Source organism: Gorilla gorilla, chromosome 23 (genome assembly GCF_029281585.2).
Source record: "Gorilla gorilla gorilla isolate KB3781 chromosome 23, NHGRI_mGorGor1-v2.1_pri, whole genome shotgun sequence".
In the NCBI taxonomy this organism is placed as follows: domain Eukaryota; kingdom Metazoa; phylum Chordata; class Mammalia; order Primates; family Hominidae; genus Gorilla; species Gorilla gorilla.
The window spans coordinates 28,958,649-28,983,819 of NC_086018.1; the positions used below are offsets into that span (position 1 = coordinate 28,958,649).

Consider the following 25,171-nt stretch of genomic DNA (forward strand, 5'->3'; position numbering starts at 1 on the left):
TACATACATAACCACTGAGGAGAAAATGAATATGAAAAAATATATATGTAACATAAAAAATAGGGTAGTATCACCAGGTGGTAGAAAGTATAAGGGAGTTTAAAAATGTTACTCCTTAAACATTTTATATTTTTCAAGTTTTATACAATGAGCATTTTATACATCCTTTAAATGAAAAGAAAGAAAGAAAAAGGGAAGAAAAGGTAAGACAGTGCCAAAGGATGGTTTTGGTGCTCGAGCCGAGGTTGTCAGCCCTGCCCTGTCTTTATGACTCAAAAAAGGGCTGAGAGCTAGGATTAAGACTTCCCTCCTGCAGGAGGCATTTGACAAGCATTTGGCATTAAAACAAAGCAGTCTTGGTGACAGAATAGCAACCTGTCAATAATCAGTCCAAAAGCTACGTCAGTTTAAAAGATCCAAGGACAGGCCTGGCACTCACCGCTGCTTGGCCTCCTTGATCCTCTTCTTGACATCAGCTTCTCTGCGCAGAGTGATGGCTCTGTTCTGGACCTGTCGCAACATCACCTGCACAAATTGACATCAGGTGAGGGAAGGAGGCACTCTAGGCCACAGCAGGGAATACTGAAACATTACATCTAAGACATCTCAATTTATCTCAAAGATGTAAAACCACACCTGGAAATTTACTTCTTTCTACAGAAAACAGCCCTTACTGGGGACAAACTCAAAAGCTGTGTTTTACTTGACCAGGCTCATGGGACATGGGCTCCTAGTGCCACAAACGCTGGAGAACAGCCACCTGGGCCGGGACCTTACCCTGGAGTCCCGCGTGAGGTCTCCACCTAGGCGTACTTCTAATGTCCGAGCTTTGCTCTCTGCCTCCCGCGCCTTCTCTTCAGCTGAAACCCAGAAGAGAACATGGTAAGAAATGCAAAGGTTCAAAACTCTTGGTCATCCCTCCTGGATCCACAGTACTGGACACGAAGTGTGTACACCACCAAGGAAAAGAAGAGTAGGGGGAGCTATGGCTGGTGAGCAATGTGAGGGCAGCCTCTGTGCCTGGACGGCAGTCAGTCACAGAAGGAAAATCTGGCATTCAAACCTATCATGGAGGCCCCAAGGAAACTTTACAAATGAACCAGAACAGGTTTAAAAAAAAAAAAAAAACACCTAAGGCAACCAGTTGAACACTCAGCTTGAGCTGGAAGCTCAAGAAGTCTTCAGCCAATCACTCTCCAACAAGCAGCCGAGAAACCCTGAGAAACCCTGAACAGCGAGAGAGCCCCTGAGATGTATGCCCTGAAGTCAGGAAAAGCAATTTCACAAGCATTTGCACCAGAGAACTCAGTGGGATTCTTCAATTGGGATAAGCCAAAGAGTTGACACTTTTAGGCCCTATAAATGGCAGAAGAGAAAGTGGAGTGTAGAAAAGAAGAAATGCTGAGGGAGTTGGCATGTAGTGAAAGGGGCTGCAAAGGAACTGAACTATGCTTCAGGAGACCAGCCTTGTCCCTGAGTTGTGGACTCAGCCTTTTCCTGGAATCCCACTTTGCCCACAAGCAGCATACCCCAGATGCACACACCCCCAACTCCTGCACCCAGAGTGGCATTACCAATCCTTGCTACGTGCTCTGCTTTCTTCACCTCCTGCTCTGCACGGGTCTTGAAACGGCTTGACGTGTACTTGTACATCCTGATCAGTAGAAAAAGCAAGCTGATGGCCCACGCAGCACTGGGGCAGGTGGCACACCCAAGCACAGGAAGCACCCTGCCTTCCTGCCTCCTCCCAAGCTGTGCTGTCCTGGCCCCTCATGATGAGACAAATCCAAGCTCAATTCAGCAAAAAGATGCAATTCCTTATTCCACTTGCCCTTAGCCTCCTGCTGTCTTTGATAAGCAACCTCACCATTCACCAGGGTTGTCATTCATCCCACAGCAGAAACAAACCTCAGGAGTAAGCCAAGCCCACTGCTTTCCTATATAGTGTCTAAAGGCCCCTTGGCCCTAAAGCCAAGAGACTCAGACAGCTCACTGAGCCAGGCAGGGCACCCTCCCTGTCACAGAGGCACACACACTCAATGAGCTTAGCCAGCCACCTCCACAGCTGATCTGTCCCTCCCCTAGGACCCAGAACTGACCCTGTGACCAATCACAGGCAACTGAAAGTCCCAAACGTAGTCAGCACTGCCAGAGCCTCTTATACAGCATCCCTCTAACAATGCCCCAGAGAAACGTGGCCACATCCTCCACCCATGGGAGACAGCAGGCCAAGGGGCACTGGCCCCTACCTGGGCTTGTACAGGCAGCAGGAGAGCCTCTTGGTCTGCACCTTGTGCCCATGGATGAAGATCCTCATCCTGGGATCAATATAGAGCACAGCGGCATAGGCACGGAACGAGCGCCGCTCTGGCTTCCTGGAGAGGGCAAAAACAGAGAAGTGCTGTCACCTGCTCCACAACAGGCCTGACCAAGGGCACAACATCCTCTCTGCAGGCTCTCCACCTTTCCATGTTAGGTACTGACTTCTGCTGCTGCCCTGAACTGGTGCTCCCTTAGTGTGAGCACCACATCCCGCCCCTCTCACGTCCTCAGCACAGGTACCCCACAGGCAACTGAGCCGGCCCTACATACTACCCTACCACAGAACACTGGGCAATGAATGTGCTCTCCCCTCTTTCCCTGAAGCCATCTCCTGAGAGCACAAATGCCAGTTCCAGGGCCTCCCTCCCTTCCTAGCCACACTCACGTGCCCTCTGGGGATGTCTCTGCCATCTGGATATCTCTTGGATTTGAGATTATGTCTAGTTCTGGCTCTCCATTATCCATGAGTTTGAGATTGAAGATGATCACCAATGTTCCTGAGAAACAGAAATCTTTTGTCCTGCCAGATCCCCCGGCCCACCCCCACACTACTTGTGATTCTGGAGCTCCCAGATTCTAGGGGCTACAGGCTCAAAGCCTACTTACCGCTGTCCCCAGGAATCTTCATAAATTGGGTCATCACTTCCTCCTCAGTGCGGAATGGAGAGTACTTATAGATGAGTTCTGTCTCAATGGCAAATTTCTCTACATTGTCTGTGACAGGTTCCCGGGTCTGAGCATTCCAGGTGGGCAGTGGGACTATCACCTGTGGAGTAAACATGAGCAGGCACTTTAAGGGAAGCCCCAGAACAGCCTTCCTCCCAAATGTGCATCTCTCTTGTCCCTCCCCACAGCAGCTCCACACTGCCCTGTAGGTGAGGCCCAAGCTCCACAGCCTGGCACCAGAGGCTCTGTGAGCTTCAGGGCTTCTGCCTCTTCCCAAGACTCAGCCACACAAGACTACTTCCTTCAGGAGATGTTGGTTTATGTGCTTAGGGTCTCTACATGAGAAGTTCCCTGCTTGGGATGTCCCTGGTCATTTTCTTAATTTGGTAAAAATTCTACTCTTACCACTAGGGAAAATATATTTGCAATTATCTAGTGAATCAGTAAATACACATAACATATCCTAAAACTCAGCAATTCCACTCCTAGGTACATACCCTAGGAGAAACTTTTGTACATATGTACCAGTAAACATGTACAAAAATAACCAGGTCTGGTGCAGTGGCTCATGTCTGTAATCCCAGTACTTTGGGAGGCTGAGGTGGATGGACTGCCTGAGCTCAGGAGTTCGAGACCAGTCTGGGCAACATGGTGAATCCCGGTCTCTACTAAAATACAAAAAATTAGCCGGGCGTGGCAGCGTGCGTCTGTAGCCCCAGCTACTCAGGAGGCTGAGACAGGAGAATTGCTTGAATCCGGGAGGCGGAGGTTGCAGTGAGCTGAGATCGTGCCACTGCACTCCAGCCTGGGCAACAGAGCAAGACTCCATCTCAAAAATAAATAAATAAATAAAAATAACCCAAATATCCATTCTAGAGTGGCCAAATTAAACTGTACAATGGAACACTATATAGTGATACAAATGAACTAACCATTACTAGCATCAACATGGATGAACAACATAAACACAGTGTTATATGAAATAGGATACAAAAAATACCTACAGTAAGAGTCCATTTCTAAAAAATTCACAAATAGGCAAAACTAAACTATTATTTAAAAATGCATACAAGGTTGACAAACTATACTAAAAAAGAAGGAAATCATTATCACAAAAGTTACCTGAAGGCAGTTCCTTCGGGGGCACAAGAAGAAATATGACTGATGAGGGCACACAGGACACTTCTAACATCAGTCTGTGATGGTGGCAACACAGGTGTTGCCTTTAAAATTGTCCTCTGAACTGCATAAATATTTCAATACACTCTTCCATTTATGTGAAATTTAATTTAAATAATGTCTAAGTGATGCTTTAAAAAATCCTACTCTTTCTTCAAAAACCCAACCTCATATGCCACTTCCCCAGAGGCTCCTCCCTCGGTGGTTATGAGGCCGCAGCCCTTGCAGAGCCCTGCAGATGGCTGCCTGAAGGATTTCCTCTGCAGAGCAGGCCAGGCTAAGCACCTCAGGGGTTCAAACCCTTAGGAAAAAGGGACTCTGTAATCTTAACAAGTGCTGGGGTGACAAACTGTTAAGAGTTCTGAGACATTTTGCTGGGTTTTTTTATTTTATTTTTTTTGAGACGGAGTCTTGCTCTTGTCGCCCAGGCTGGAGTGCAATGGCATGATCTCAGCTCAATGCAACCTCCACCAATGGCACGATCTCGGCTCACTGCAACCTCCGCCTCCTGGGTTCAAGTGATTCTCCTGCCTCAGCCTCTCAAGTAGCTGGGACTAGGCGTATACTGCCATGCCCAGCTAATTTTTGTATTTTTAGTAGAGACGGGGTTTCACCATATTGGTCAGGCTGGTCTTGACCACATGATCTGCCTGCCTCAGCCTCCCAAAGTGCTGGGATTATAGGCGTGAGCCACCAGGCCCGGCCCATTTTGCTGGTTTCTAAGAAGCGTTGTGCTGCAACTATTCAACCCAAGGGCTGGTCTGGACACATTCCTCCTCAACTGAAAATGATCTTATTTTGAAATCTTGGCTGAGTTTGCACTAGAGTACAATCCAAAATAGCGACCTTCTAGCACCAAGTAAGGAAAATATCTCAACCTAGCCTCTCCACCACGGGAACTGAGTTCCATTTGTGTTCTATAAACCTGTACCTCACTACGCCTCCCATTCTTCACAGCCGTCCCAGGTGACAATGGCATCACTTTAAACATTGGCGTTCACTCCCATGGGCACCCCATCCCTCCCCTCAGGAATACTTCTCCTTTAGTTCAATGGTACACTTTAGTTCAATGGTACACTTCCTACCTTTCTGGCTACCCCTTTGTCCCTCTGGCCCCCTTCTCCTCTCCCCGACCTTTGGATATTGGCATGCTCTAGGTCCCAGATCCTCTTCTCACTCTATTCTCTCCATTAGGTGACCTCGTTTGCTACCAAGAATGCTGAAGCCCCCAGACTTCCCCCAAACGCCAGACCCAGACTTCACTTTGCATGTCCAGAAGAAACTTACACTCTTCCCCTCCATACTTCCCCTCTTTATTCTTCCCAATTCCAGAGACCCCACTCCCCAACTGCCACAGCAGAACCTATGAGTCATCCATGACTCCCCCGCTTCGCTTTCGCCTTCTACTAATCAATCAATCACCAAATCTGTGGGTCCCACATCCTAAAGAGATGGAAACTCCATGTATTTCTCTCACCTCCCTTGGGCGAGTACCGCCAAGCTACAGAGCCTGGGCCTCTCAACTGGAACACTCCAACACTCACCCTAACCTTTCCAACCCAATCACCACACAATCGCTACATGGACCTTCTTAAAAGAATCTGATATTGGCACATCCTTGCTTAATAAAGCCCCACACATTCATCAAGGCCCCGAGGTCAAGCCTAACCTGGCCCTCTCTGATCTCCAAAGGCCACCACCTTTCTCCAGGTGACCCTGCAGCCAAGTCCCCTCCCACAGCCCTCAGGGCCTTAAGCAGGCTGCTTCTACTGACTTCTATACCCTCCTGTCACCATCCTCAGTCCTGTATCAGGAAACATTCCTGAAAACCCCAACCCAGGCTATATTTTCCTATCCTACTTCTCCTAGAAGCCTGCTCTTTCCAGCTGCCACGCTTCTCTCACTCAAGTATGCAGAATGAACTCACATACCACACCAAAAAGGCAAACAAACCCACTGGCTTGCTATGTAATGATGGAAGGCCTACCATTCCCTACCTGAACAAGTTTGCTATGATTAAGGCTCAGATCTAAACAGAACCAGAACAAATTTAATCACAGCTAATCAACACAGATGAATTAAATTGTAAGTCTGAATTCAATTACCTGCTTCTGTGGAAGTTGCGGATTTCTTTCTACAGAACCTCTTAGCCCCCTTCTTTCAAGCCCTGGCCTCCATGTCTTACATAGGAAAGGAGATAAGAGTCCAGTCTGAGGCTGGGTAGTCCACAGAGCTGCCCTGATCCCCCACAATGAGGGGGCATAGACCTCACCAGAAACAGCTCTGCAGACATCTGAGCCACAAGGAGAATCGGCCAAATGTGTGTTTAGCTTACACAGTCAATTACTAAAATGATTTAAACTCAGAATATTCTGGATTCATTAGTCCTTCCTTCCAGCATAGCAGTAATCACTGGGGCTGTGTAGCAGCCACTCCCAAGATGAGACCCACAGCATCAGCTCTATTTTCCTGTTTTCCATACACTCACCTGCTTTACTACCTGCCCAGGCTCTCTCTAGGTATCTGAGTCATAGTTTCTGACATAGAGTAACACATTTCTTCAAAAGGAAAATGAGCTCGTAGCACATTCCACAAAATCACCACCAAATAGGAAAGACACCATGATCAGGGAAGCCCAAAATACTTCCCCTGAGAAAACAATGTTCCATGGTAACACTCCCCCCAAAATGGAATTCAAGTGGCAGATCTAGAGGAGCTGCAAATCCAACTCTTAATTCCTGCCACTTGACAGTCTCATTCTTGGAAACAGTTGTTCTCTGAAGTGCTCTGAGATTTTGCTTCCTCTCACATTAAAGTTATCTACCTTAACCCCTCAACCAATTCATCCAGCCAGCTAACTGCATAACAATTAGGGGGAATGTGCTCCAATCCTGCAACCCCAAAGAGTCTAGCATTGCAAATAACCTACGAAAACCACCTGGGCAGACTCAGGAAATGAGGACTGGTGATTCAGACCACGAGGATGGGACCTACTTCATCAATGCCTTCTTCCTCATGAAACGTGCGAGACAGGAAGAGGCAGGTCATGGTGTCTTCCTTCTTGGTGAACAGGATAAAATCCTTCCCAATGCGCATTGAGCCCCTGAAAAGGAAACAGAAATGGGTGTTATTCTCCCAGGAGTCAAAAGCTCATCTGCAAAAGAAATCAATCCACTCTGGACATGATTGAAAGTGCCGTTGGAGGGCTCTCCTTTAAAGGCCCCCCCAGGTCCCAGGACTGTGTGCTGAGTTCCACAGCCCTTGTTCCCTCTCCATCCCCCAACACTCCTTCCTCTGCTTTTCCACAGGCCTGTAACTCCTTAGTCTTTACTTACAACGTTCTCAACCACACCGTACAGGGTTCTCTCACCACCCTTCTAGGGCGGGCTCATGGCAGACCACCAGCCCCAGGTTAGTCTCACTCCCCCCACAACGCTGAAGAGTAACCCTGCTGTCTTTGAGCTCTTGGTTCATCCCAGCCGCATGAGAGGTGCTGTGCCCTCTGACTGTACCACCATCAGACTTTAGTAGCTGGTACCCTCAACACGTCATCTTCCATGCTGACCACCCCCAGTTCCCACCGTGTCCTTCCTCAGCTGACACAAACTCCCCTCCATTGACGAAACGACAGCAGCACTGTTAAGTGAAAAGCCCAGTGTCTATACTCACAAGCCCGAAAAAACATCAGTATGAACCCAAGGCGCAGTAATACAGAGGGGCTAATAAAATATAATTCTTGACCACAGGATTCAAGGATGCCTGTAATTAGCTCATGTCCAATAACTGGAGCCATCTCCTGTCCCAGAAGTGTTTTGCCACCTCAAGCTCATTATGACACAGGCAGCTCCCTGCTTTTGGATGCAACTGGTTTCTGGGAACTGTGCCTTGAGGCTGATTTACAAAAGGCAAAAGTCTGAATGGATTCAACTGTTTCCTTCCTCTGTTTGGCCACGTTAAGCCGGCTAAGAAGCAGGCAGGGACAGGCCTTTCCAGGCAACGCAGGGCAGGGCAGAAGCGTGAAGCACCAGCAGGGGGACCTGAAGCACCAGCAGGGGGACGGCCCTCTGAACAATGGGGCTGTTCAGCTCCTTTCTTCCAGCAGCTTCTGGAGATTTATGGCTATTATCTCATTAGTCTTTATAACACCCCAGGGAGATGATGGAGGTGGAAAGCCTCATTACTCTCTTCTGTGTACCAATACAAACCAGACTGGCATGCCAAGCACACAAATGAATGTCATGCCCCATTTCCCCAAACACTCAGGAAAACTCCCAGGACACTATTCAAAGATACCCTAGGGGCTGCCAAGTCCTCGTTCTCCTCCTCCAGCACCCAAAGTGCTGGCAATGCTCCTTGCCCTGACAATTTCACACACCACCTCCTCCTCCTTCCCTAAAGCGTATGGGGAGCAAGTAAGGCACGTTATCTTGCCTTCTGTCAAAGCATGCCCTTGCCCTAATTTGGCAAAAACTCTCACTTTGTGCCTCTATCTTCCTTCTGTCTTTGATTCTGACTTTAGCCTTTGAATAGCAAAAGCCCCAAATATCACTTCTCTACTGGCTTCCTTGCTTCTCAGCCCTATTCTCCCCACAAATCACCTTCTCCTGAAACTTATTCAACTTCTGAATTGGTTTCAAGACGATTTTACTGTCTACTCTGAACACTAGATGGCTCCATCTCAACGGGACCTTCACAAAAGTCTTCCACTGAAATATGCTAATAACACTCTCAACTTCTATACGCTTTCCTTCCCAGTCTGCTAACCACTTTCAGAGTCACATTTCATTTGCTTCTGAACCTCACTCTATAAAGAACAATGTCAGAGATTAGAACCCCATTTTCTAGAGTAAGAAACAGACATTCAGGGAGGTGAAATGGCTTGCCTGAGGCCATTAAGAAACAGACATTCAGAGAGGTGAAATGGCTTGCCTGAGGCCACAGAACTGACAGAACCAGGTAGGAGGAGGCTGATCTACAATCTAGATAAAAAGTCAGGGCTTCCCCTGATTCTAGGAGACCTCAGTTTTGGGGGATTTAGATAACCTGCATCAGAATCATATGATTACAGGTGATTCATTTCATCTGTGAAAAACAGATTCCTAGCCCCTACCCAGATCCACTGAATCAGGCCAGCAATCTGCCATGGAAACATCAAAGGAGGAGAAATGAAGGCAGAAACCAGGCTCTCACGGCAATGATAGCATGTAATTCTTAACCTACTTGGTATGCATTATCATCTCAATTTACAAAGGAGGAAGCTGAGGCTTAGAGACGTAGTAGCTTAAGTGAGATTTGAACCTTAGCTTGTCATTTAAGTGAAATGCACAGCAGCTCCATTTTGCAGTCAGAAAGACCTGGTTCCTACCCTAGCGCTCTACACATAGGCATTTTTAATGCCTTTGGGAAAGTAACTTCACCCTTATAAACCTCAATTTCTTCATCTAAAAATAATAGTACCTACAACCTCACAGGGCTATCCTGAGGATTAAATGAGATCATTCGTGTGCCTGGCACATGGTAAGTGTCTGTTATTACCATTTGGTTCCTGCCCTGAAAGACAAATCACAAAATCCGGATACCAGGTCCTGATTTCTTCAGAAGTACTCTCTTTCTTCTCCATACACTTAAAGCACACTGCGCACAAGGCCCAACTGATGCTGCTGACTGATCAAACCACCACCCTCCCTCAAACAAAACAACACGTTTCCACGACAAGACTGGAAACGTGACTCACAATTCCATTTGCACAAACTCCAATTCCACTAAATCTTATTCCATCCAAAGGTATGTACAGCTGGAAGTGAGCATTTCAGAAATAGAAACCTTTCTCTTGGGGCTTCACTCAAAACCAGAACAACACATTCCAAACACTAACCAACTGGGAACTAAGGCTAAGAAAAAGTCCCATGGGATTTGAAGACATTAGGTAGGTCCCTGCTATAAGGGCCTTGCAGTACATTCAGCATCCTCTGGGACGGAGGGCTCACATCTCTCTTCCTTACCCTGGATCCCCAGTGCCTGGCACAAAGCATGACATGCAGCAGGTGCTCAGGGAACACTGCTGCACAGTAAGGCGACCCCTTCATCATCTCAGATACATCCCAACACCAAAAGAGAATCACTCACATCCTTGACTACACAGTAAAAATAAGAATTTTCAACAGGAGAGGTGCAGTTCTAGAGCACTGTGCCAAGAGAAACGTACAGCCTCTCCTGCCCTGTTTTTGGATGTTCATACTTTTCAATCTGTGGAGTAAACTCAGCTGGGAACAGCTGGTAAGCTACTCCAAAAACCACCACTTTCTGACTTCTTCCAGTTCCAGAATTATAGTCAATAGAGGTACAAGGAGAAGGAAAGTTTTCATCCAAGAGAAGCAGGACAGCATTGCTGGATTTTGTTTGAGCCCTGTGACAAGCTTCTAATATACCTACGATTTTAACCCATTCCCGTACTGCCCAATCTGAGTAGACTCAGGTGTTCGCTTGGCCGACTTCCCAAACTGGATCACACTGGCAGCATCACCTGAAAGGGCAGACACAAGAGAAAGTGAAAAGTTTGCATTTCTTTCCCAGGGTCCTCAAAGTCAAAGGTCTGAGCCTTGTTAAATCCAAGCAGGGGTGTGTATCTGCTGAAAACCTCTCTCCAAGGAAATTCACCACCATGAAGCACATGGAGGCACAGCTTTGCCTGGCCTGTTGGTACCTCTATCACTGTGACCTATGTTCTATTCCCAGAATGTTGTAAGACAGCTAGCAGAGGCATCTGTAGGTCCAGCTCAAGAACGTTGTGCAAGCTGATAAATAGAACGCCAAGAGACAGGTAATCTGATTGACTTAAGATTGCCTTTCAGATCCTATCTCCCATGTTAGGACAAGACCTGGCAAATACATTAGTAGAATTAAGCCTGAGATGTTGCAACAGACTTCTTACTCCCCAGGTGGATCTTCTAGACATAACATTGGAGGCAACAGAAAAACAAGTTCACACAATAAGTATTTTGTAAAAATGGTTACATCGCACACCCCCACCCCCCACCCCACAAAACAATAATCTCATCACTTACTTGGATCCATTCCTGCTCCATCATCCAAAAAGCAAAGCATAAATCCTCCTCGAAGGTCCTCTCGTCTTTCTGTAAAAGAAGCAGCTGCCATTACTGGGCCGTTACCCACCAGAGGGTAGCAACATGCCTATGATCAGAAGGCAGATCAATGTGAAGCTTGGTCCAAAAAGGTCAGGTCAAGCCTAAACTTTCTACGCTGGTGTGAATTAAACTTCAGGGTCCTTGAGGTTGCAAATTCCCATCCAAGGTTCTCCAATGTTTTCTAGATCATGACAAAGCTTGGGAGAACCTTTGAAGGCAGGAATATCTGGTCCAGCATCTAATCATACCCACTACCACTGAATATGCACATACCTCACACATATCTCAATCATCCTATCCTTCTGCTCGCTCCACCTGGATTACTATCACTTCTGCCCTATGCCATAGACCCCAAGCATTAAAGTACTCCAACTACCACACACCGTACTTTTTCAATACTGCTCAAACTCAACAGGATGCCTCCTTTGTGAATTAAGTCTGGGGTATCCTTCAAACTGATGAAACCAGACATGGTATGGGCACAGCAGTGGAAGCTGCTATCTAAAAAATGAAGTACTGTGTCTATACATGACCATCCCCAGGCTGACTGGCATTCTGGGTTATCTGCATTTACTGTCATATCCCCTGCTAGCTATGGTCCTTGAAAGGGCTCCCCAACCCAATAGTGAGAAGGCACATGGTACAACGTGGAGGTGCCTTGTTCCTAGCTGGACCTGCCTGACGGGAAGAAGGAATGGTCCTTTGACAATAAGATGCACAGCAGCTGTGGTGGGGTTTCCTGGCCAACAGAAAAGGAACACAACAAACTACGGCTGCCATTCTAGTGAAAAGAACCTCTTCTCTCAGCAGTTGTCTTCTGCAGCAGAAAGTGGTTAACTGAAAGTGGTCTGGGTCCAAGCATGTCATGGTCAATGGAGAAGCGATTCCCAAATATGGAAACAGGCTATACTAGCTTCCAAGGTGCCTTTTGACCCAATGATGAGGACTAGGTGAGCAAAAGAGAAACCAGCCTTGGAATCAAGGAAGTTGGTAGACACAAAGAAGAGAAGGATGTAAGGCAGAGGCATAGGGAGGAGACCCACACAAGCCAAGCAAGCCAACTTCCCATATAGATGCTATTCAGTCTACTGACTGGCACAGGGATAAAGGTAGCATTTCTAAGAGGAAAGAGGTCTGTGTAAGGTATTACAAGGGCAAGCCCAAGGCTGCTCTGGAGCCTGGTCCCTGATGATTTCGGAATCTCCCCCAAGCTTCAGTTAACCAATTTTGTACAACTATCTAAGCTGAGAAATCTGTTTTAAATGCTCTTTGTCCTTTCTTCAGGCTAAAAATTCAAGTGAGTAGGGACTGCCCTCTGTTAAATAGACATATTAATGTAAATTCAAATGCTATTTTTTTTTTTTTTTTTTGAAATGGAGTCTCACTCTGTCGCCCAGGCTGGAGTGCAACGGTGCGATCTCGGCTCACTGCAACCTCTGCCTCCCAGGTTCAAGCGATTCTCCTGCCTCAGCCTCCAGAGTAGCTTCCGTAAGGCTATAAACCACAGAGATTTTCAAGTACCACTCAGTGTTCAGGAAGCTGAACATTAATTACAAGTGCTTCTTGAAAGTACAAGGGTGAGGATCTTCCTGGAAGTACTATTGGTTAGATAAAATCTCTCCTGGTGGCAGTGCCTCTAATCAGAGTCTGGGGAATCCAAATGAGACGTGGCAATCAAGAATAAGTACAATAAAAGTCCAAAAAGGCTTCAAAATTTCCATCTGGAGGAAGCCAAGTGTCATATGGAGACTCAAACTGGGTCAGGTACAGAGAATGGTAAAAGCAGCATTCTAAACCCAACCAAGAGCCATTTGCTGTACACTACAGCCGCAAAATCTGCTTTGGGATCTAGAAATTGATTCAAGCCAAGCACCTCTGAAAAGTCCCCAAGGACTACTGGCATTCTTTGGACACTGCCTAAGAAGTTACTTTCTAGGCTCTTGTGTTAGGACAGAACTCTTAGGCTGCTTTAGCACACAATCATCACTTAACAGTGGGGCTGGTATCCTTTTCTGGCTCAAGGACTTCATTTCAAAGCTTTTTCGTGTAGTTTAAAGGGTAAGAGATGACACTGGGGGGATCCTCCTGGCTACATAGTAACTGACAGCCTATAAATGGCTAGTAGTGTCTAGGTCCATGGTCACATGCAATACTGCCTCAGGGCCAAGAAAGACTAAGACAGCATTGACTTCTTCAACTTTGTAAACAGACAGTGTGGTCTCTTCACCTTGTTCAAATGCTTATGCCAATCACTTGTTTATTTAATGACTACTTAGTGATCAGCTCTTCTGTGCCTGGTTATGATGAGGACAAGAGCAGTGAACAGTACATATGGGATCACTGTCTTCATGGAGCTTACATCTAATGGATTCTACTGCCTGCAGCAGATAAGCTAGGAAGTAAAGGACAGGAGGGTTTAAGCTGAAGGAAGCTTAGAAAAGTATTGGCTAGAGCAAAATGTAGTATGGGTAAGAATTATCCAAAGAGCTTGTGAAAATAGATTCTGGGCTCCCCCTGGATAGTCTGGGTACGTCTGAGGTGGGGCATTCGCATTTCTAACAAGTTCCAAGATGATATTGACAACATCCGTGGATGGACCACCTTTTGAGAAGCACTAAACTAGAGCAAGTAAGAACTCAAAGGTGTCCTTGCTCAAAACTATCTCCTCATATATTCCACCATAGAGATAGATTCCTATCACCTGATATTTAATCAGTCAACTGAGTGATATCTGAAGCCTCCAAAGATAAAGGAGGGGGAATTCTGGATAAAGAAGAGTCTAAGCAGCTGGGGGTTGTATGTTTCCCGCCTCCCATCACACATCTTGAAAGTAAGAGAAGGCAAAGCCGAACTGCCTGCTTTGCAGCTGTGCTTCATATCCTGGGAACAGCTCTGTAAGACTGTCAGAGCCAATCTGAAAGTCTGCACATCTCCCAAAATGGCCAAGTCTGGCTTCTCCAAGCCAGACATTCCTCATCTAACTCCCACTGGGAAGAATAAAGAAAGAAAGCAGGAAAAGACAAGAGATGTCAAATGGAGCTATACATCCAAAAGTCAAAGGTGATAAAATAATGGTGTCCCTAGGAGAGGCTGCAATAAAATGACATCCAAGTTCTTCATCATACTCTGCAATCTGTTTGAGCAGTATTAATTGCAGTTTCATTTGCTCCAATTTTCCATGTGTTAATCATTGCCCTGGCATCACGAAAAGGATCTTTCTTCCAAGGAGGTGGCACTACCTACCCCAGAAGGTCAAGAAAGTCAACAAAAACAGTCTGCTTATGACAGGCATATTATGGTCTATAATAATAATCCAACTAATAATAATATGCTTTGGGTAAATGAACACCTCTACACTTTGAGAGGCTGGCTCCTTTTTTGCCCTTTTTAGGTTTAAAAATGGTCTTTAAATGTGACTTTGTGGTGACTTCAAACTACATCTGATGTTTGGGAAGATTTCCAAGTCCAGTTATCAACCTAGTTTCAGAAGTGGAGATAAGAAAATACTTTCCCCCATGAACTAACAACAAGAACTTTATAGTATTAAGATTATTACTGGCCACGCGCATCGGCTCAGCCTGTAAGCCCAGCACTTTGGGGGGCCAAGGCAGTCAGATTACTTGAGCTCAGGAGTTTGAGACCAGCCTGGGCAACATGGTGAAAAAATATATATACAAAAATTAACCAGGTATGGTGGTGTGTGCCTGTAGTCCCAGCTGCTCGGGAGGCTGAGGTAGGAGGATCACTTGAGCCCGAGAGGTGGAGGTTGCAGTGAGCCTAGATAGCACACTGCGTTCCAGCCTGGGTGAAAAAAAAAAGATTCCACTGACTGATTTCTCCTATTGAATGTGTTAACAAGGCCCTGTGGTAGAAAAGTGTAGGGTTAAAGATCCCTTAGCCAAGAATCCCAATCTCCTGGTACTTGAAGTAAATCAAGTCGTTTTCCAAAATGCTATGGTGCTTAGTGCTTCTATCACACCATTTAATCCTTAAATGTCTTGACTGTTCCCTCAAGATCTAGTTATTGTTCTCTAATTATCCGTAGTGCATTAATTGTCTCTCCAATTAAAGACTAAGTTCTTAAAGCAAAGACCCCCATCTCATCCTCTCTGGACATTTCCCAAAGCATAACAGGAGTTGTACTGAGCACAAAATAAAGACACACTGGGTCCTTTTTCATTTAAACTGAAATCCAACTTCATTCTGAGTGTCAGGAACTAAATTTCCTTGCTGAAATTTACCCACCAAATGTAGTAGGAGAGAGCAGAGATGATCTTTTTTAAAAAACGTCTTCCAAGTAGACTTGACCGTTACAATTTGTACCTTCAACATCAGTTGGAGAAGAGGCCCATTCTCTGCTTTAGCATCTGTGCATTGATTAAATAAGCCCTGTTTTTCCAGCGGTAGCTGTTACCACTCCTGAGAAAGCACACTCAGATGTAAGATACATGCTTTGGCTTGGGAAGGCACCTCCATCTGGCCTGAGCATTTTTTTTTTTTTTTTTTTTTTTTTTTTTTTTGGGGACGGAGCTTCGCTCTTGTTGCCCAGGCTGGAGTGCAATGGTGCGATCTTGGCTCATGGCAACTTCCACCTCCTGGGTTTAAGCGATTCTCCTGCTTCAGCCTCCCGAGTAGCTGGGATTAGAGGCATGCACCACCACACCCGGCTAATTTTGTATTTTTAGTAGAGACAGGGTTTCTCCATGTTGGTCAGGCTGGTCTCAAACTCCTGACCTCAGGTGGTCCGCCTGCCTCGGCTTCCCAAAGTGTTGGGATTACAGGCGTGAGCCACCACGCCCAGCCCTGGCCTGAGCATTTAGTAATCATCTTCTAACATTCTTTTCCTGTGTGGCCCTATTTCCTGTTACTTTCTTCTAGAGAGAAAAGAAGCCTTATTTTTACCACTTTGGCAGAGCCGTTTGAACAAAAGGCTTTCAGAATTGAAGCAGTACAGCTGACTTTTAGCTGCTCTGAGGATTTTCTTTGCTCCAAAGTATAGCAGACATGAGAAATTCATCAAATCTGGGGCAGATTCTTCATAATTATATGACATTAGTGGTTCTGAGAATTACTACTTAGTTGTGTGCTTGTTCCCATTCATCAAAAGGGTCCATGAAGAGGGGTTATTTCATTCCCATATAAACATACAGACTTCTCAGAACCTAGTTCATGCTACTCAAAATATCACCTCACACATTTCAGAGGATTTCAGAAAAGTCTGTCAGAAAAAAACACATCACACTAGTCGAATTGTATTTAAAAGCTGTCTTCCGGCCAGGTGTGGTGGCTCACGCCTGTAATCCCAGCACTTTGGGAGGCCGAGGCAGGCAGATCACCTGAGGTCAGGAGTTTGAGACCAGCCTGGCCGACATGGTGAAACCCCGTCACTACTAAAAATACAAAAAATTAGCCGGGTGTGGTGGTGGGCGCCTGTAATCCCAGCTACTTGGGAGTCTGAGGCAGAATTGCTTGAACCTGGGAGATGGAGGTTGCAGTGAGGCAAGATCGTGCCACTGCACTCCAGCCTGGGCGACAAGGTAAGACTCCATCTCAAAAAAAAAAAAAAAAAAAAAAGCTGTCTTCCTCCATTCTGCTTTCAAATTTTTAGTATTCAAATGACTAAAAAAGGTGCCAGTACAAATACCAGGCAGAAAGCAAACTATTAAAATTAATGAGTTAATTAATTAATTAAAAGGCCAATGACTGTTGCACTCACTCTAGGAAAAGGAGAAGATCTTACTACAAAACAGCAGAGCCAAATAAGCAAAACGAAATAGGATGTTGACAGGTGTAAATTCCAAGCCAAGCAGCCTTCCTTCCTGACACCTCTGAGAACAACTCAGCAAACCTCAGAGCCAATCCAGTTACTGCTATTTTCCGCAACTGATACCAGCAATTCTCCAAGTTGAGACTAGTGCTCACCAAGAGTTCAAAACAAAGTGGCCTCCAACAAGATCTCTCCTTGGCTGCAGGTACCACAAACCTCGTTCACCTATTAACTCCTACCAGTAAAATAACTTGGTCATTTCACTCTCTACTGTTCCACTCCATCACTTCCATAACTCTACTGGTAGCTATTTACATACATTTGGATACCTTGTGTTAGTTTCTTGAAACCAGTATTCTTGGTTTCTATGCCTGACCAGAGCTGACCATACCTGACTACGGCTGCCCCTTTTCTACCTATGACCTGGAATAATCATGCCATCTTCCCAGGCTCCCGAATCCAGTTATTTCCCACTCAATTCTTCTTAGGCACAGTAATAAATGCATTAAGATGAACTAGACATTAGAAGGACTAAAGCCTGACTTACCTGCATAAATATCTATTCTGGTGGCATCAGCATCTCTGCAAAGTTAAAAGAAAAGAATCATGTGAATTAATATGAAATATCAACCATCAAAATGCATAGTGATTTGAGTAGAATGCAGAGTATTTTGAGTCTGTTTTCAGGAAGCCATACAGAAATTCTATAGACATTTAGAATTTTTTTTACTTTTATACTTGACAACACAATTTTCTTTATGTATCTGTAAAACATTTCTGAAGCCCCAAATTATTGAAGATAATCACATGACATGCGGCCTGGATATCTTTTTTTAATCCTGATTTTGTGGTAAAAACATCTATAGGATAAGCAAGAATATTTCCCTTTATACCCTAAGAAATGATTCAAATATGTTTTTCTCACTCATTTGATTGCAATCATAAAAAGATGTTCCAATAACTTGTCCATTTTTTCTTCTCGTCAATATTTTAAGAAAAAAGGAAAACAATAATCTCCCACAAAACCTGTGAAAAATCACTTCTCGTGGTATACACACTGCAGTCAGCAGACTGATTCCTGAGCCCATAATCTTAACCTCCCTAACCCTGAAGGGAAGTTGGGATACCCCTGCCCTATTAGACTCCAACCATTGGCTGAAATCATACAGATTCAGTTATCAATGAAGACTTCCATAAAGGCTCAGAAGTAATTTAGTCCAATTCTGCCAACTGCAAAGAAAATGAAACCGTTTCACTGGTTTTACATGCAAAAAATCCACACAGCTCTACATATACCTATCTCAAATATCTAAAACATTTTCAAATATGAGAGATACTGGCAAAATGTATACACAAGTAGGAATACATACTCCTAAGAATCTCAATTTTACCATATGATACACAAAAAAAGCAGCCTGCCACCACACATCATGGTCTCACTAAATTAACAAGTGGCAAATTCAAACATAGTTCCATTAACCTACAACACTTTTTAATTGAATGGAAAAATGATGAGTCAACCAGGATTGAAACAAAACAGGAGTTTTCTGGTTAAACAACTAGCACACTTCCATGAGCAGTCCAGCTAATAACAATAACAAAAGTAATTAGAATAAGTTTATTGTATACACAGAGGTAAAGAGGAAATTATCAGCGAGCACATTAACTGGAGATCTGTTTGAAAGTACTTCCGCTGTCAATTTTCATCCTCCTCTTCCTTCATTAGTCATCAAAACCTAGTCAGTAAATGTGTCTGAATTTTATGTTTGCATTCAGGAATAAGACTGAGACACTATTTTCCTAATTATAAACAGAATCTTGATATGGACTTGGATTTACATCAGAACTAACCCAAACTTCTATTCAGTCTTACACAGTAACATTTACATGTTTCTATCACTAAGAACTCAGTATAAGACAGTGCTGACCAATGATTCCTTCCAAGCACAGCTGCTAACAATGAAAGACACTGTGATCATTTAGTTATCTGACAAATATACAATTTGAGAAGACATAGAACTTTGGCATAGTTTTAAAGACATTAGATGGTGTACTATCCTGCTAGCACAAATTAAATCAGAGCCTGCCTGTCCCATTAATATGATTCCTAAGTGTCTATCTTAATTCCCTGCATTTTACTACAATTATCTTGCTCTAATACACAAGGGAAGTGGTTTTGGAGGTGATAACTCACTATTTTTAGGCTAGAACACAAAGAACGATTAGTGAATTTAAGTAAGAAAGTGGAAGTTATCAACTAATGTGCTATTAAAAATATTATTTTTAGTAAGAGGCCTCCTAGGAGTTACAGAATGTCTACATTCTACAGAAATGTCTTCCTCTCAAGTCTTCAGAGAGCAAAGGTCACAGCTACCTAAAGTGTTTCCACTTCAAGCACAGATTGTATGCCTGAAGACTACATACCTTGCATTATCAACCAGTTCAGCAAGAGCACCAAACAAGAATTCGTGAGTGGTTCTGAAATGATAAATACTAAAAGTCAGCAAAAGAAGTATTGAAGTTATAATTCCTAATAAAAAGCCATGGTTATAAAATATTTAAGTTTTTTGAAAAAAATCTTAAAACCACCATTTGCATTGTTGATTTATACTACTCAAGGCTTTCCAGAGCTCCCCAATTCCCCTCAATTGTTAATCTTTAACAAGTCCTGCCATCTATTCAGAAATGATTATTCTTCCTATTTTGAGTTGGGAAACCCACCCTGAAGCATTGAAAGAGTCCTATGTGTAGTAACTGCTAAAAGTGTTTTTCACTATTCATATCCTGCCTAGAAAAATGCCTGTATATTTTATTTTTCATTGCCTTAACCAGTGGTCAGTTTCTGCATATCTCAGAGCAAGAATTTTAAGGATATATCTTATGCATAAATATTGAACTTTGTTTTTTGTTTTTTCTTTGAGACAGGTTCTCATTCTTGTCACTTGGACTGGAGTATAGTAAGTTTTGAATAACATGGTAACTGTGTATTTACTCAACCCAAACTTTGAGCAGCCTCCCAGAGGAGATGACCACTGGTTCCCCTCCTTGAAGGGGTTAATTTTAACAGGGGCCCTAGGCAACCACACCAAGCAAGCTCTTGTCATCCTAGAAGGAATTGTTGGAAAAGGTTTTCGATTACTTTCTTTAATGGAGAGAAAGTTCTGGTTTTAGCCAAAATCTGAGAAAGTCATAAAATGAGTTATTCTCTTTACCTTCTCTTTCAAATGGGATATTTTTGCTTATAAATTACACAAAAGTGTATGAGTTTCCTTTCTTCACTGGTAGATGACGCACAAGTATTGGTAAAACAAAATGCTAACAAGTTATACATTGAGCATGTGCAATTTACACTGTTTAATTTGTGCTCTTTTCCACAATAGTCCTCATGAGATATCAAATTAGGATGTGTCCACATAGAACCACCTAAAAGAAAAAACACTTGACTTTTGATTAAATACAAAATTAACCCACATAATACATGACCATCAATTTTTCAAAAATATCCATGTTACTCTGACTTTTTTGCATAGAGTTTCAGCCAAAGTAAAAAGTTTCAGCCAATTTTCAGTTAAAGTAAGAATTTTTAAATGAAATATATCAATAGTAAATAACCAGCATCTAGGATCTCTGATCGCTTACCATATTGCAAACAAAATGTAAAACATTTATTAAATAAATATCCATAACTAAACTCTCCAGGAGTATTGTTTTTTCTTCCTCAAGTAACTCCAAATTTTTACAAATGCAATTTTTTTGTTTTGTTTTGTTTTTGAGACAGAGTTTCGCTCTTGTCGCCCAGGCTGGAGTGCGATGGCACGATCTTGGCTCACTGCAACCTCCACCTCTTGGGTTCAAGTGATTCTCCTGCCTTGGCCTCCAGAATAGCTGGGATTACAGGCATGCGCCACCACACCCAGCTAATTTTGTATTTTTAGTAGAGAGGAGGTTTCACCATGTTGGCCAGGCTGGTCTCGAACTCCTGACCTCAGGTGATCTGCCTGCCTTGGACTCCCAAAGTGCTGAGATTACAGACCTGAGCCACCACACACGGCCTACAAATGCAAATTTTGAATTAAACTATCACTTGGTGGAATTATAGGAAGACCTTTCCCCCAACAAGATCAGTGAATATATATGCTGCTAATCCAAAGGCAGCACGACAAATATGTTATAACCAAAAGAAATTTTATCATCAATTTACCTAGGAAATAGAGTTCAAATTCTTCTGGATAAGATCTAATTAATTATACTACAGGGAAAAGACAGATTTATTTATTTATTTATTTATTTTGAGATGGAGTTTTTCCTCTTGTTGCCCAGGCTGGAGTGCAATGGCGCAATCTCCGCTCACTGCAACCTCCGCCTCCCGGGTTCAAGCAATTCTCCTGCTTCGGCCTCCTGAGTAGCTGGTATTACAAGCATAGGCCACCATGCCCGGCTAATTTTTTTGTATTTTTAGTAGAGACGGGGGTTTCTCCATGTTGGTCAGGCTGGTCTTGAACTCCCAACCTCAGGTGATCTGCCCGCCTCGGCCTCCCAAAGTGCTGGGATTACAGCCATGAGCTGTCACACCCGGCTGGAAAAGACAGATTTCTCAAAAAAAAAAAAAAAAAAAAAAAAAAAGTCCATAAAACAGCCATATTTTGTTGTTGTTGTTGTTGTGTTTTTTTGTTTTGAGACAGAGTCTCACTGCGTCGCCCAGGCTGGAGTGCAAGCGGCGCAATCTCGGCTCACTGCAACCTCTGCCTCCAGGGTTCAAGCAATTCTTCTGCCTCAGCCTCCCGAGTAGCTGGGATTACAAGCGCCTGCCACTATGCCCAGCTAATTTTTAAAAATATTTTTAGTAGAGACAGGGTTTCACCAAGTTGGTCAGGCTGCTCTTGAACTCCTGACCTCAGGTGATCCAGCCGCCTCAGCCTCCCAAAGTGCTGGAATTACAGGCGTGAGCCACCACGCCCGGCCCATATGTTTAATTATTAAAAATATCTGTCTTGTACCCCCTCAGTAAAAATTTAAAAAAAAATTTAAAGAACAAAAAATATTTGTCTCTAGAATTATCACTTTAAATTCTTTAAATTAACAACTAAATAAACAAAAAGTATTCTGTAAACTACCCCACTAACTAGGGAGAAATAAGCTTAAAAATTAAGGTGACTTGCCAAAGGTAATAATGTTGGTTAAAAGTGAATCTAACATTTGTTCTCAAACTTTCAACCGGTCATTTCCTATCAAACATAAGTGACTTAGAAACTTACAAAGTGAATTCATTTTATATACCCTAAATAGTTTTAATTTTGAGGTTTGTTATATAGAAATATAAAATGACCAATTTTATCCCAATTCTTCTCATTTCAACATGAGTTTGTACTTTTAAGGTAAATCAAGGAATCTCAAAAATAGACCTACCAGAAAACAACAAGAGCACGACCATAGTAAGTATGAGACCACATCTTGCATCAGAATGTACTAACTTCAGAATAAATAATGAAGTTTCCAGTCTTTGGTAGTGAGAATGGTCAATCTGAATATTCTGGAAAACTAATTTTGACACCCTCTGCCATTAGGACAAGAAAACCAAAACAGAAATTTCAACTGCTTCTTAGCAATACATATTTTCCGATAGCATCCCACAAGAATGAGAAATTTAGAATGCAATAAGCAGATCTCCAAAGGGCAAGCACAAAGCACCTGCCACACAGTGCTTAGAAATGTGCCTTGTGTGGTGGCTCACGCCTATAATCCCAGCACTTTGGGAAGCCGAGGTGGGTGGATCGCTTGAACTCAGGAGTTTGAGACCAGCCTGGCCAACATGTTGAAACCCTGTCTCTACTAAAAATACAAAAAAATTAGTCAGGCATGGTGGCGGACACCTGTAATCCTAACTACTTGGGAGGCTGAGGCAGGAGAATCGCTTGAACCCGGGAGGTGGAGGTTGCATGCAGTGAGCCGACATTGTGAGATCGCGCCACTGTACTCCAGCCTGGACAAGAGCAAAACTCCACCTCAAAAAAAAAAAAAAAAAAGAAAGAAAGAAAGAAATGTGCCTTGCATATTTAGAACTTTCAAAAAATTCTAAATGGGCAGGGTGCAGTGGCTCACACCTGTAATCCTGGCACTTTGGGAAGCCCAGGCCAGCAGATGCCTTGAGCCCAGGAATTTGAAATCAGCCTGGGCAACATGGCAAAACCCCCGTCTCTACAAAAAGTAGAGAAATAAAATCAATTATTATTTATAATAAATAAATAAGCCAGGTGTGGTGGTGTACACCTGTAGTTCCAGCTACTTGAAAGGCTGAGGTGGGAGGATGGCCTGAGCCTAAGAAGCGAGGGTTGCAGTGAGCCAAGACTGCGCCACGGCACACCAACCTGGCTGAAAGAGCCAGACCCTGTCTCAAAAAAAAAAAAAAAACTAAATGGTCTTTGTTGTTCCACACAGTCTCAATGCTGTTCCATGCATACATACATATTCCAGATAAGCTAACAGTAGCCTTTACAATGTAGCCAAAGGGTACTTTTGTGATGGCAGTACATATCATAAAAGAAGCCTTTTGTGACCACTGTTGGTAAAGTCAGAGATAATACTCAGAATCTCTTCCAGACCTCCAACTGATTAAAGATAGATCTTCCAGATGCTAAAATCAAGAGTTCTAAATATTTCTTAAAATCATAAGAATCAAAATTATACCAACTGCACAAATTCTTTTTTCCCAAATAATATTCCAAGAGTACACTCATTGCTAGCTAGCATTTGGGATAGAGTAAACATCAAAAGAAATTCTTTTTTTTTTTTGAGACAGAGTCTCGCTCTGTCACCCAGGCTGGAGTGCAGTGGCGCGATCGGCTCACTGCAAGCTCCACCTCCCGGGTTCAGGCCATTCTCCTGTCTCAGCCTCCCGAGTAGCTGGGACTACAGGCGCCCGCCGCCAAGCCCAGATAATTTTTTTGTATTTTTAGTACAGACGGGGTTTCACCATGTTAACCAGGATGGTCTCAATCTCCTGACCTCGTGATCCACCCGCCTCGGCCTCCCAAAGTGCTGGGATTACAGGCGTGAGCCACAGCACCCGGCCTAGAAATTCTTTTCTTCACAGACCTAAACATCCTTTGCATGTGATCCAAGAAAGGTCAACTGGAAAAAGACAAAGATTTTTTGAAAATTCGTTCACTTTCAACTGATTATGGCTTTTTTTTTTTTTTTTTTTTTTGAGAGATGGAGTCTTGCTCTGTTGCCCCAGCTGGAGTGCAGCAGCATGATCTCAACTCATCGCAACCTCTGCCTCCCAGTTCAAGAGATTCTCCTGCCTCAGACTCCCGAGTAGCTGGGATTACAGGCACAAGCTACCATGCCCGGCTAATTTTTTGTATTTTTAATAGCGATGGGGTTTCACCGTGTTGGCCAGGCTGGTCTGGAACTCCTGGCCTCAAGTGATCCGCCCACCTCGGCCTTCCAAAGTGCTGGGGTTACAGGCATGAGCCAACCGCGCCTGGCTGATCACGGCTTTTATATCACTTGTGTCACAGTATAAATAGTTTGCAGCTTAGCATTTCCAGGGACAAATTCACGTGTAAATTAGCTTGTTATGTAAGGAAAATGGTCTCCCTATTTACATTCATCCTGAATGTAAACCAATAGATCATCCATAGGCCCATCACACAGTATACCTTCTGCTGAGTTCCTAGACGTGCTGACAATAGGTAATTGCCTTAATTGCTAGAAAATAAAGCTGAGAAATTCTAGAGCAACTATTTTACATTTAAATGGCTTTAATATATTTAAGATATGAGCCTGCTCAACAGGCTTAAAGTAATAAGTAATCTAAGTCTCTGAGTTGACAGGCTCCTCCACATTCACTTCACATACCCATAAAATTCAGAAATAGGGCTGGGTGCGGTGGCTCACATCTGTAATCCCAGCACTTTGGGAGGCCGAGGCAGGCGGATGATGAGGTCAAGAGATCGAGTCTATCCTGGCTAAAACGGTGAAACCCCATCTCTACTAAAAATACAAAAAATTACCCAGGCGTGGTGGCACGCGCCTGTAGTCCCAGCTACTTGGAAGGCTGAGGCAGGACAATCACTTGAACCTGGGAGGT

At 43.8% G+C, this 25,171-nt stretch overlaps 1 protein-coding gene across 2 annotated transcripts in view; it reads right to left on the minus strand.

The window, feature by feature from the left end:
- The window catches only part of MORC2 (MORC family CW-type zinc finger 2), a 43,100-nt gene that overhangs the window by 12,584 nt on the left and 5,345 nt on the right, over window positions 1-25,171 (minus strand). For both annotated transcript variants that reach the window (XM_019018553.4, XM_004063308.5), the window contains exons 2-12: window positions 19,504-19,557; window positions 17,627-17,661; window positions 11,232-11,300; window positions 10,600-10,690; window positions 7,162-7,270; window positions 2,929-3,088; window positions 2,708-2,819; window positions 2,250-2,375; window positions 1,575-1,654; window positions 778-860; window positions 440-525 (exon numbers count right to left, since the gene is read on the minus strand). In XM_019018553.4, the coding sequence (XP_018874098.1) occupies window positions 440-525; window positions 778-860; window positions 1,575-1,654; window positions 2,250-2,375; window positions 2,708-2,819; window positions 2,929-3,088; window positions 7,162-7,270; window positions 10,600-10,690; window positions 11,232-11,300; window positions 17,627-17,661; window positions 19,504-19,557 (1,005 nt within the window). The remainder of the gene's footprint in view (window positions 1-439; window positions 526-777; window positions 861-1,574; window positions 1,655-2,249; window positions 2,376-2,707; window positions 2,820-2,928; window positions 3,089-7,161; window positions 7,271-10,599; window positions 10,691-11,231; window positions 11,301-17,626; window positions 17,662-19,503; window positions 19,558-25,171) is intronic.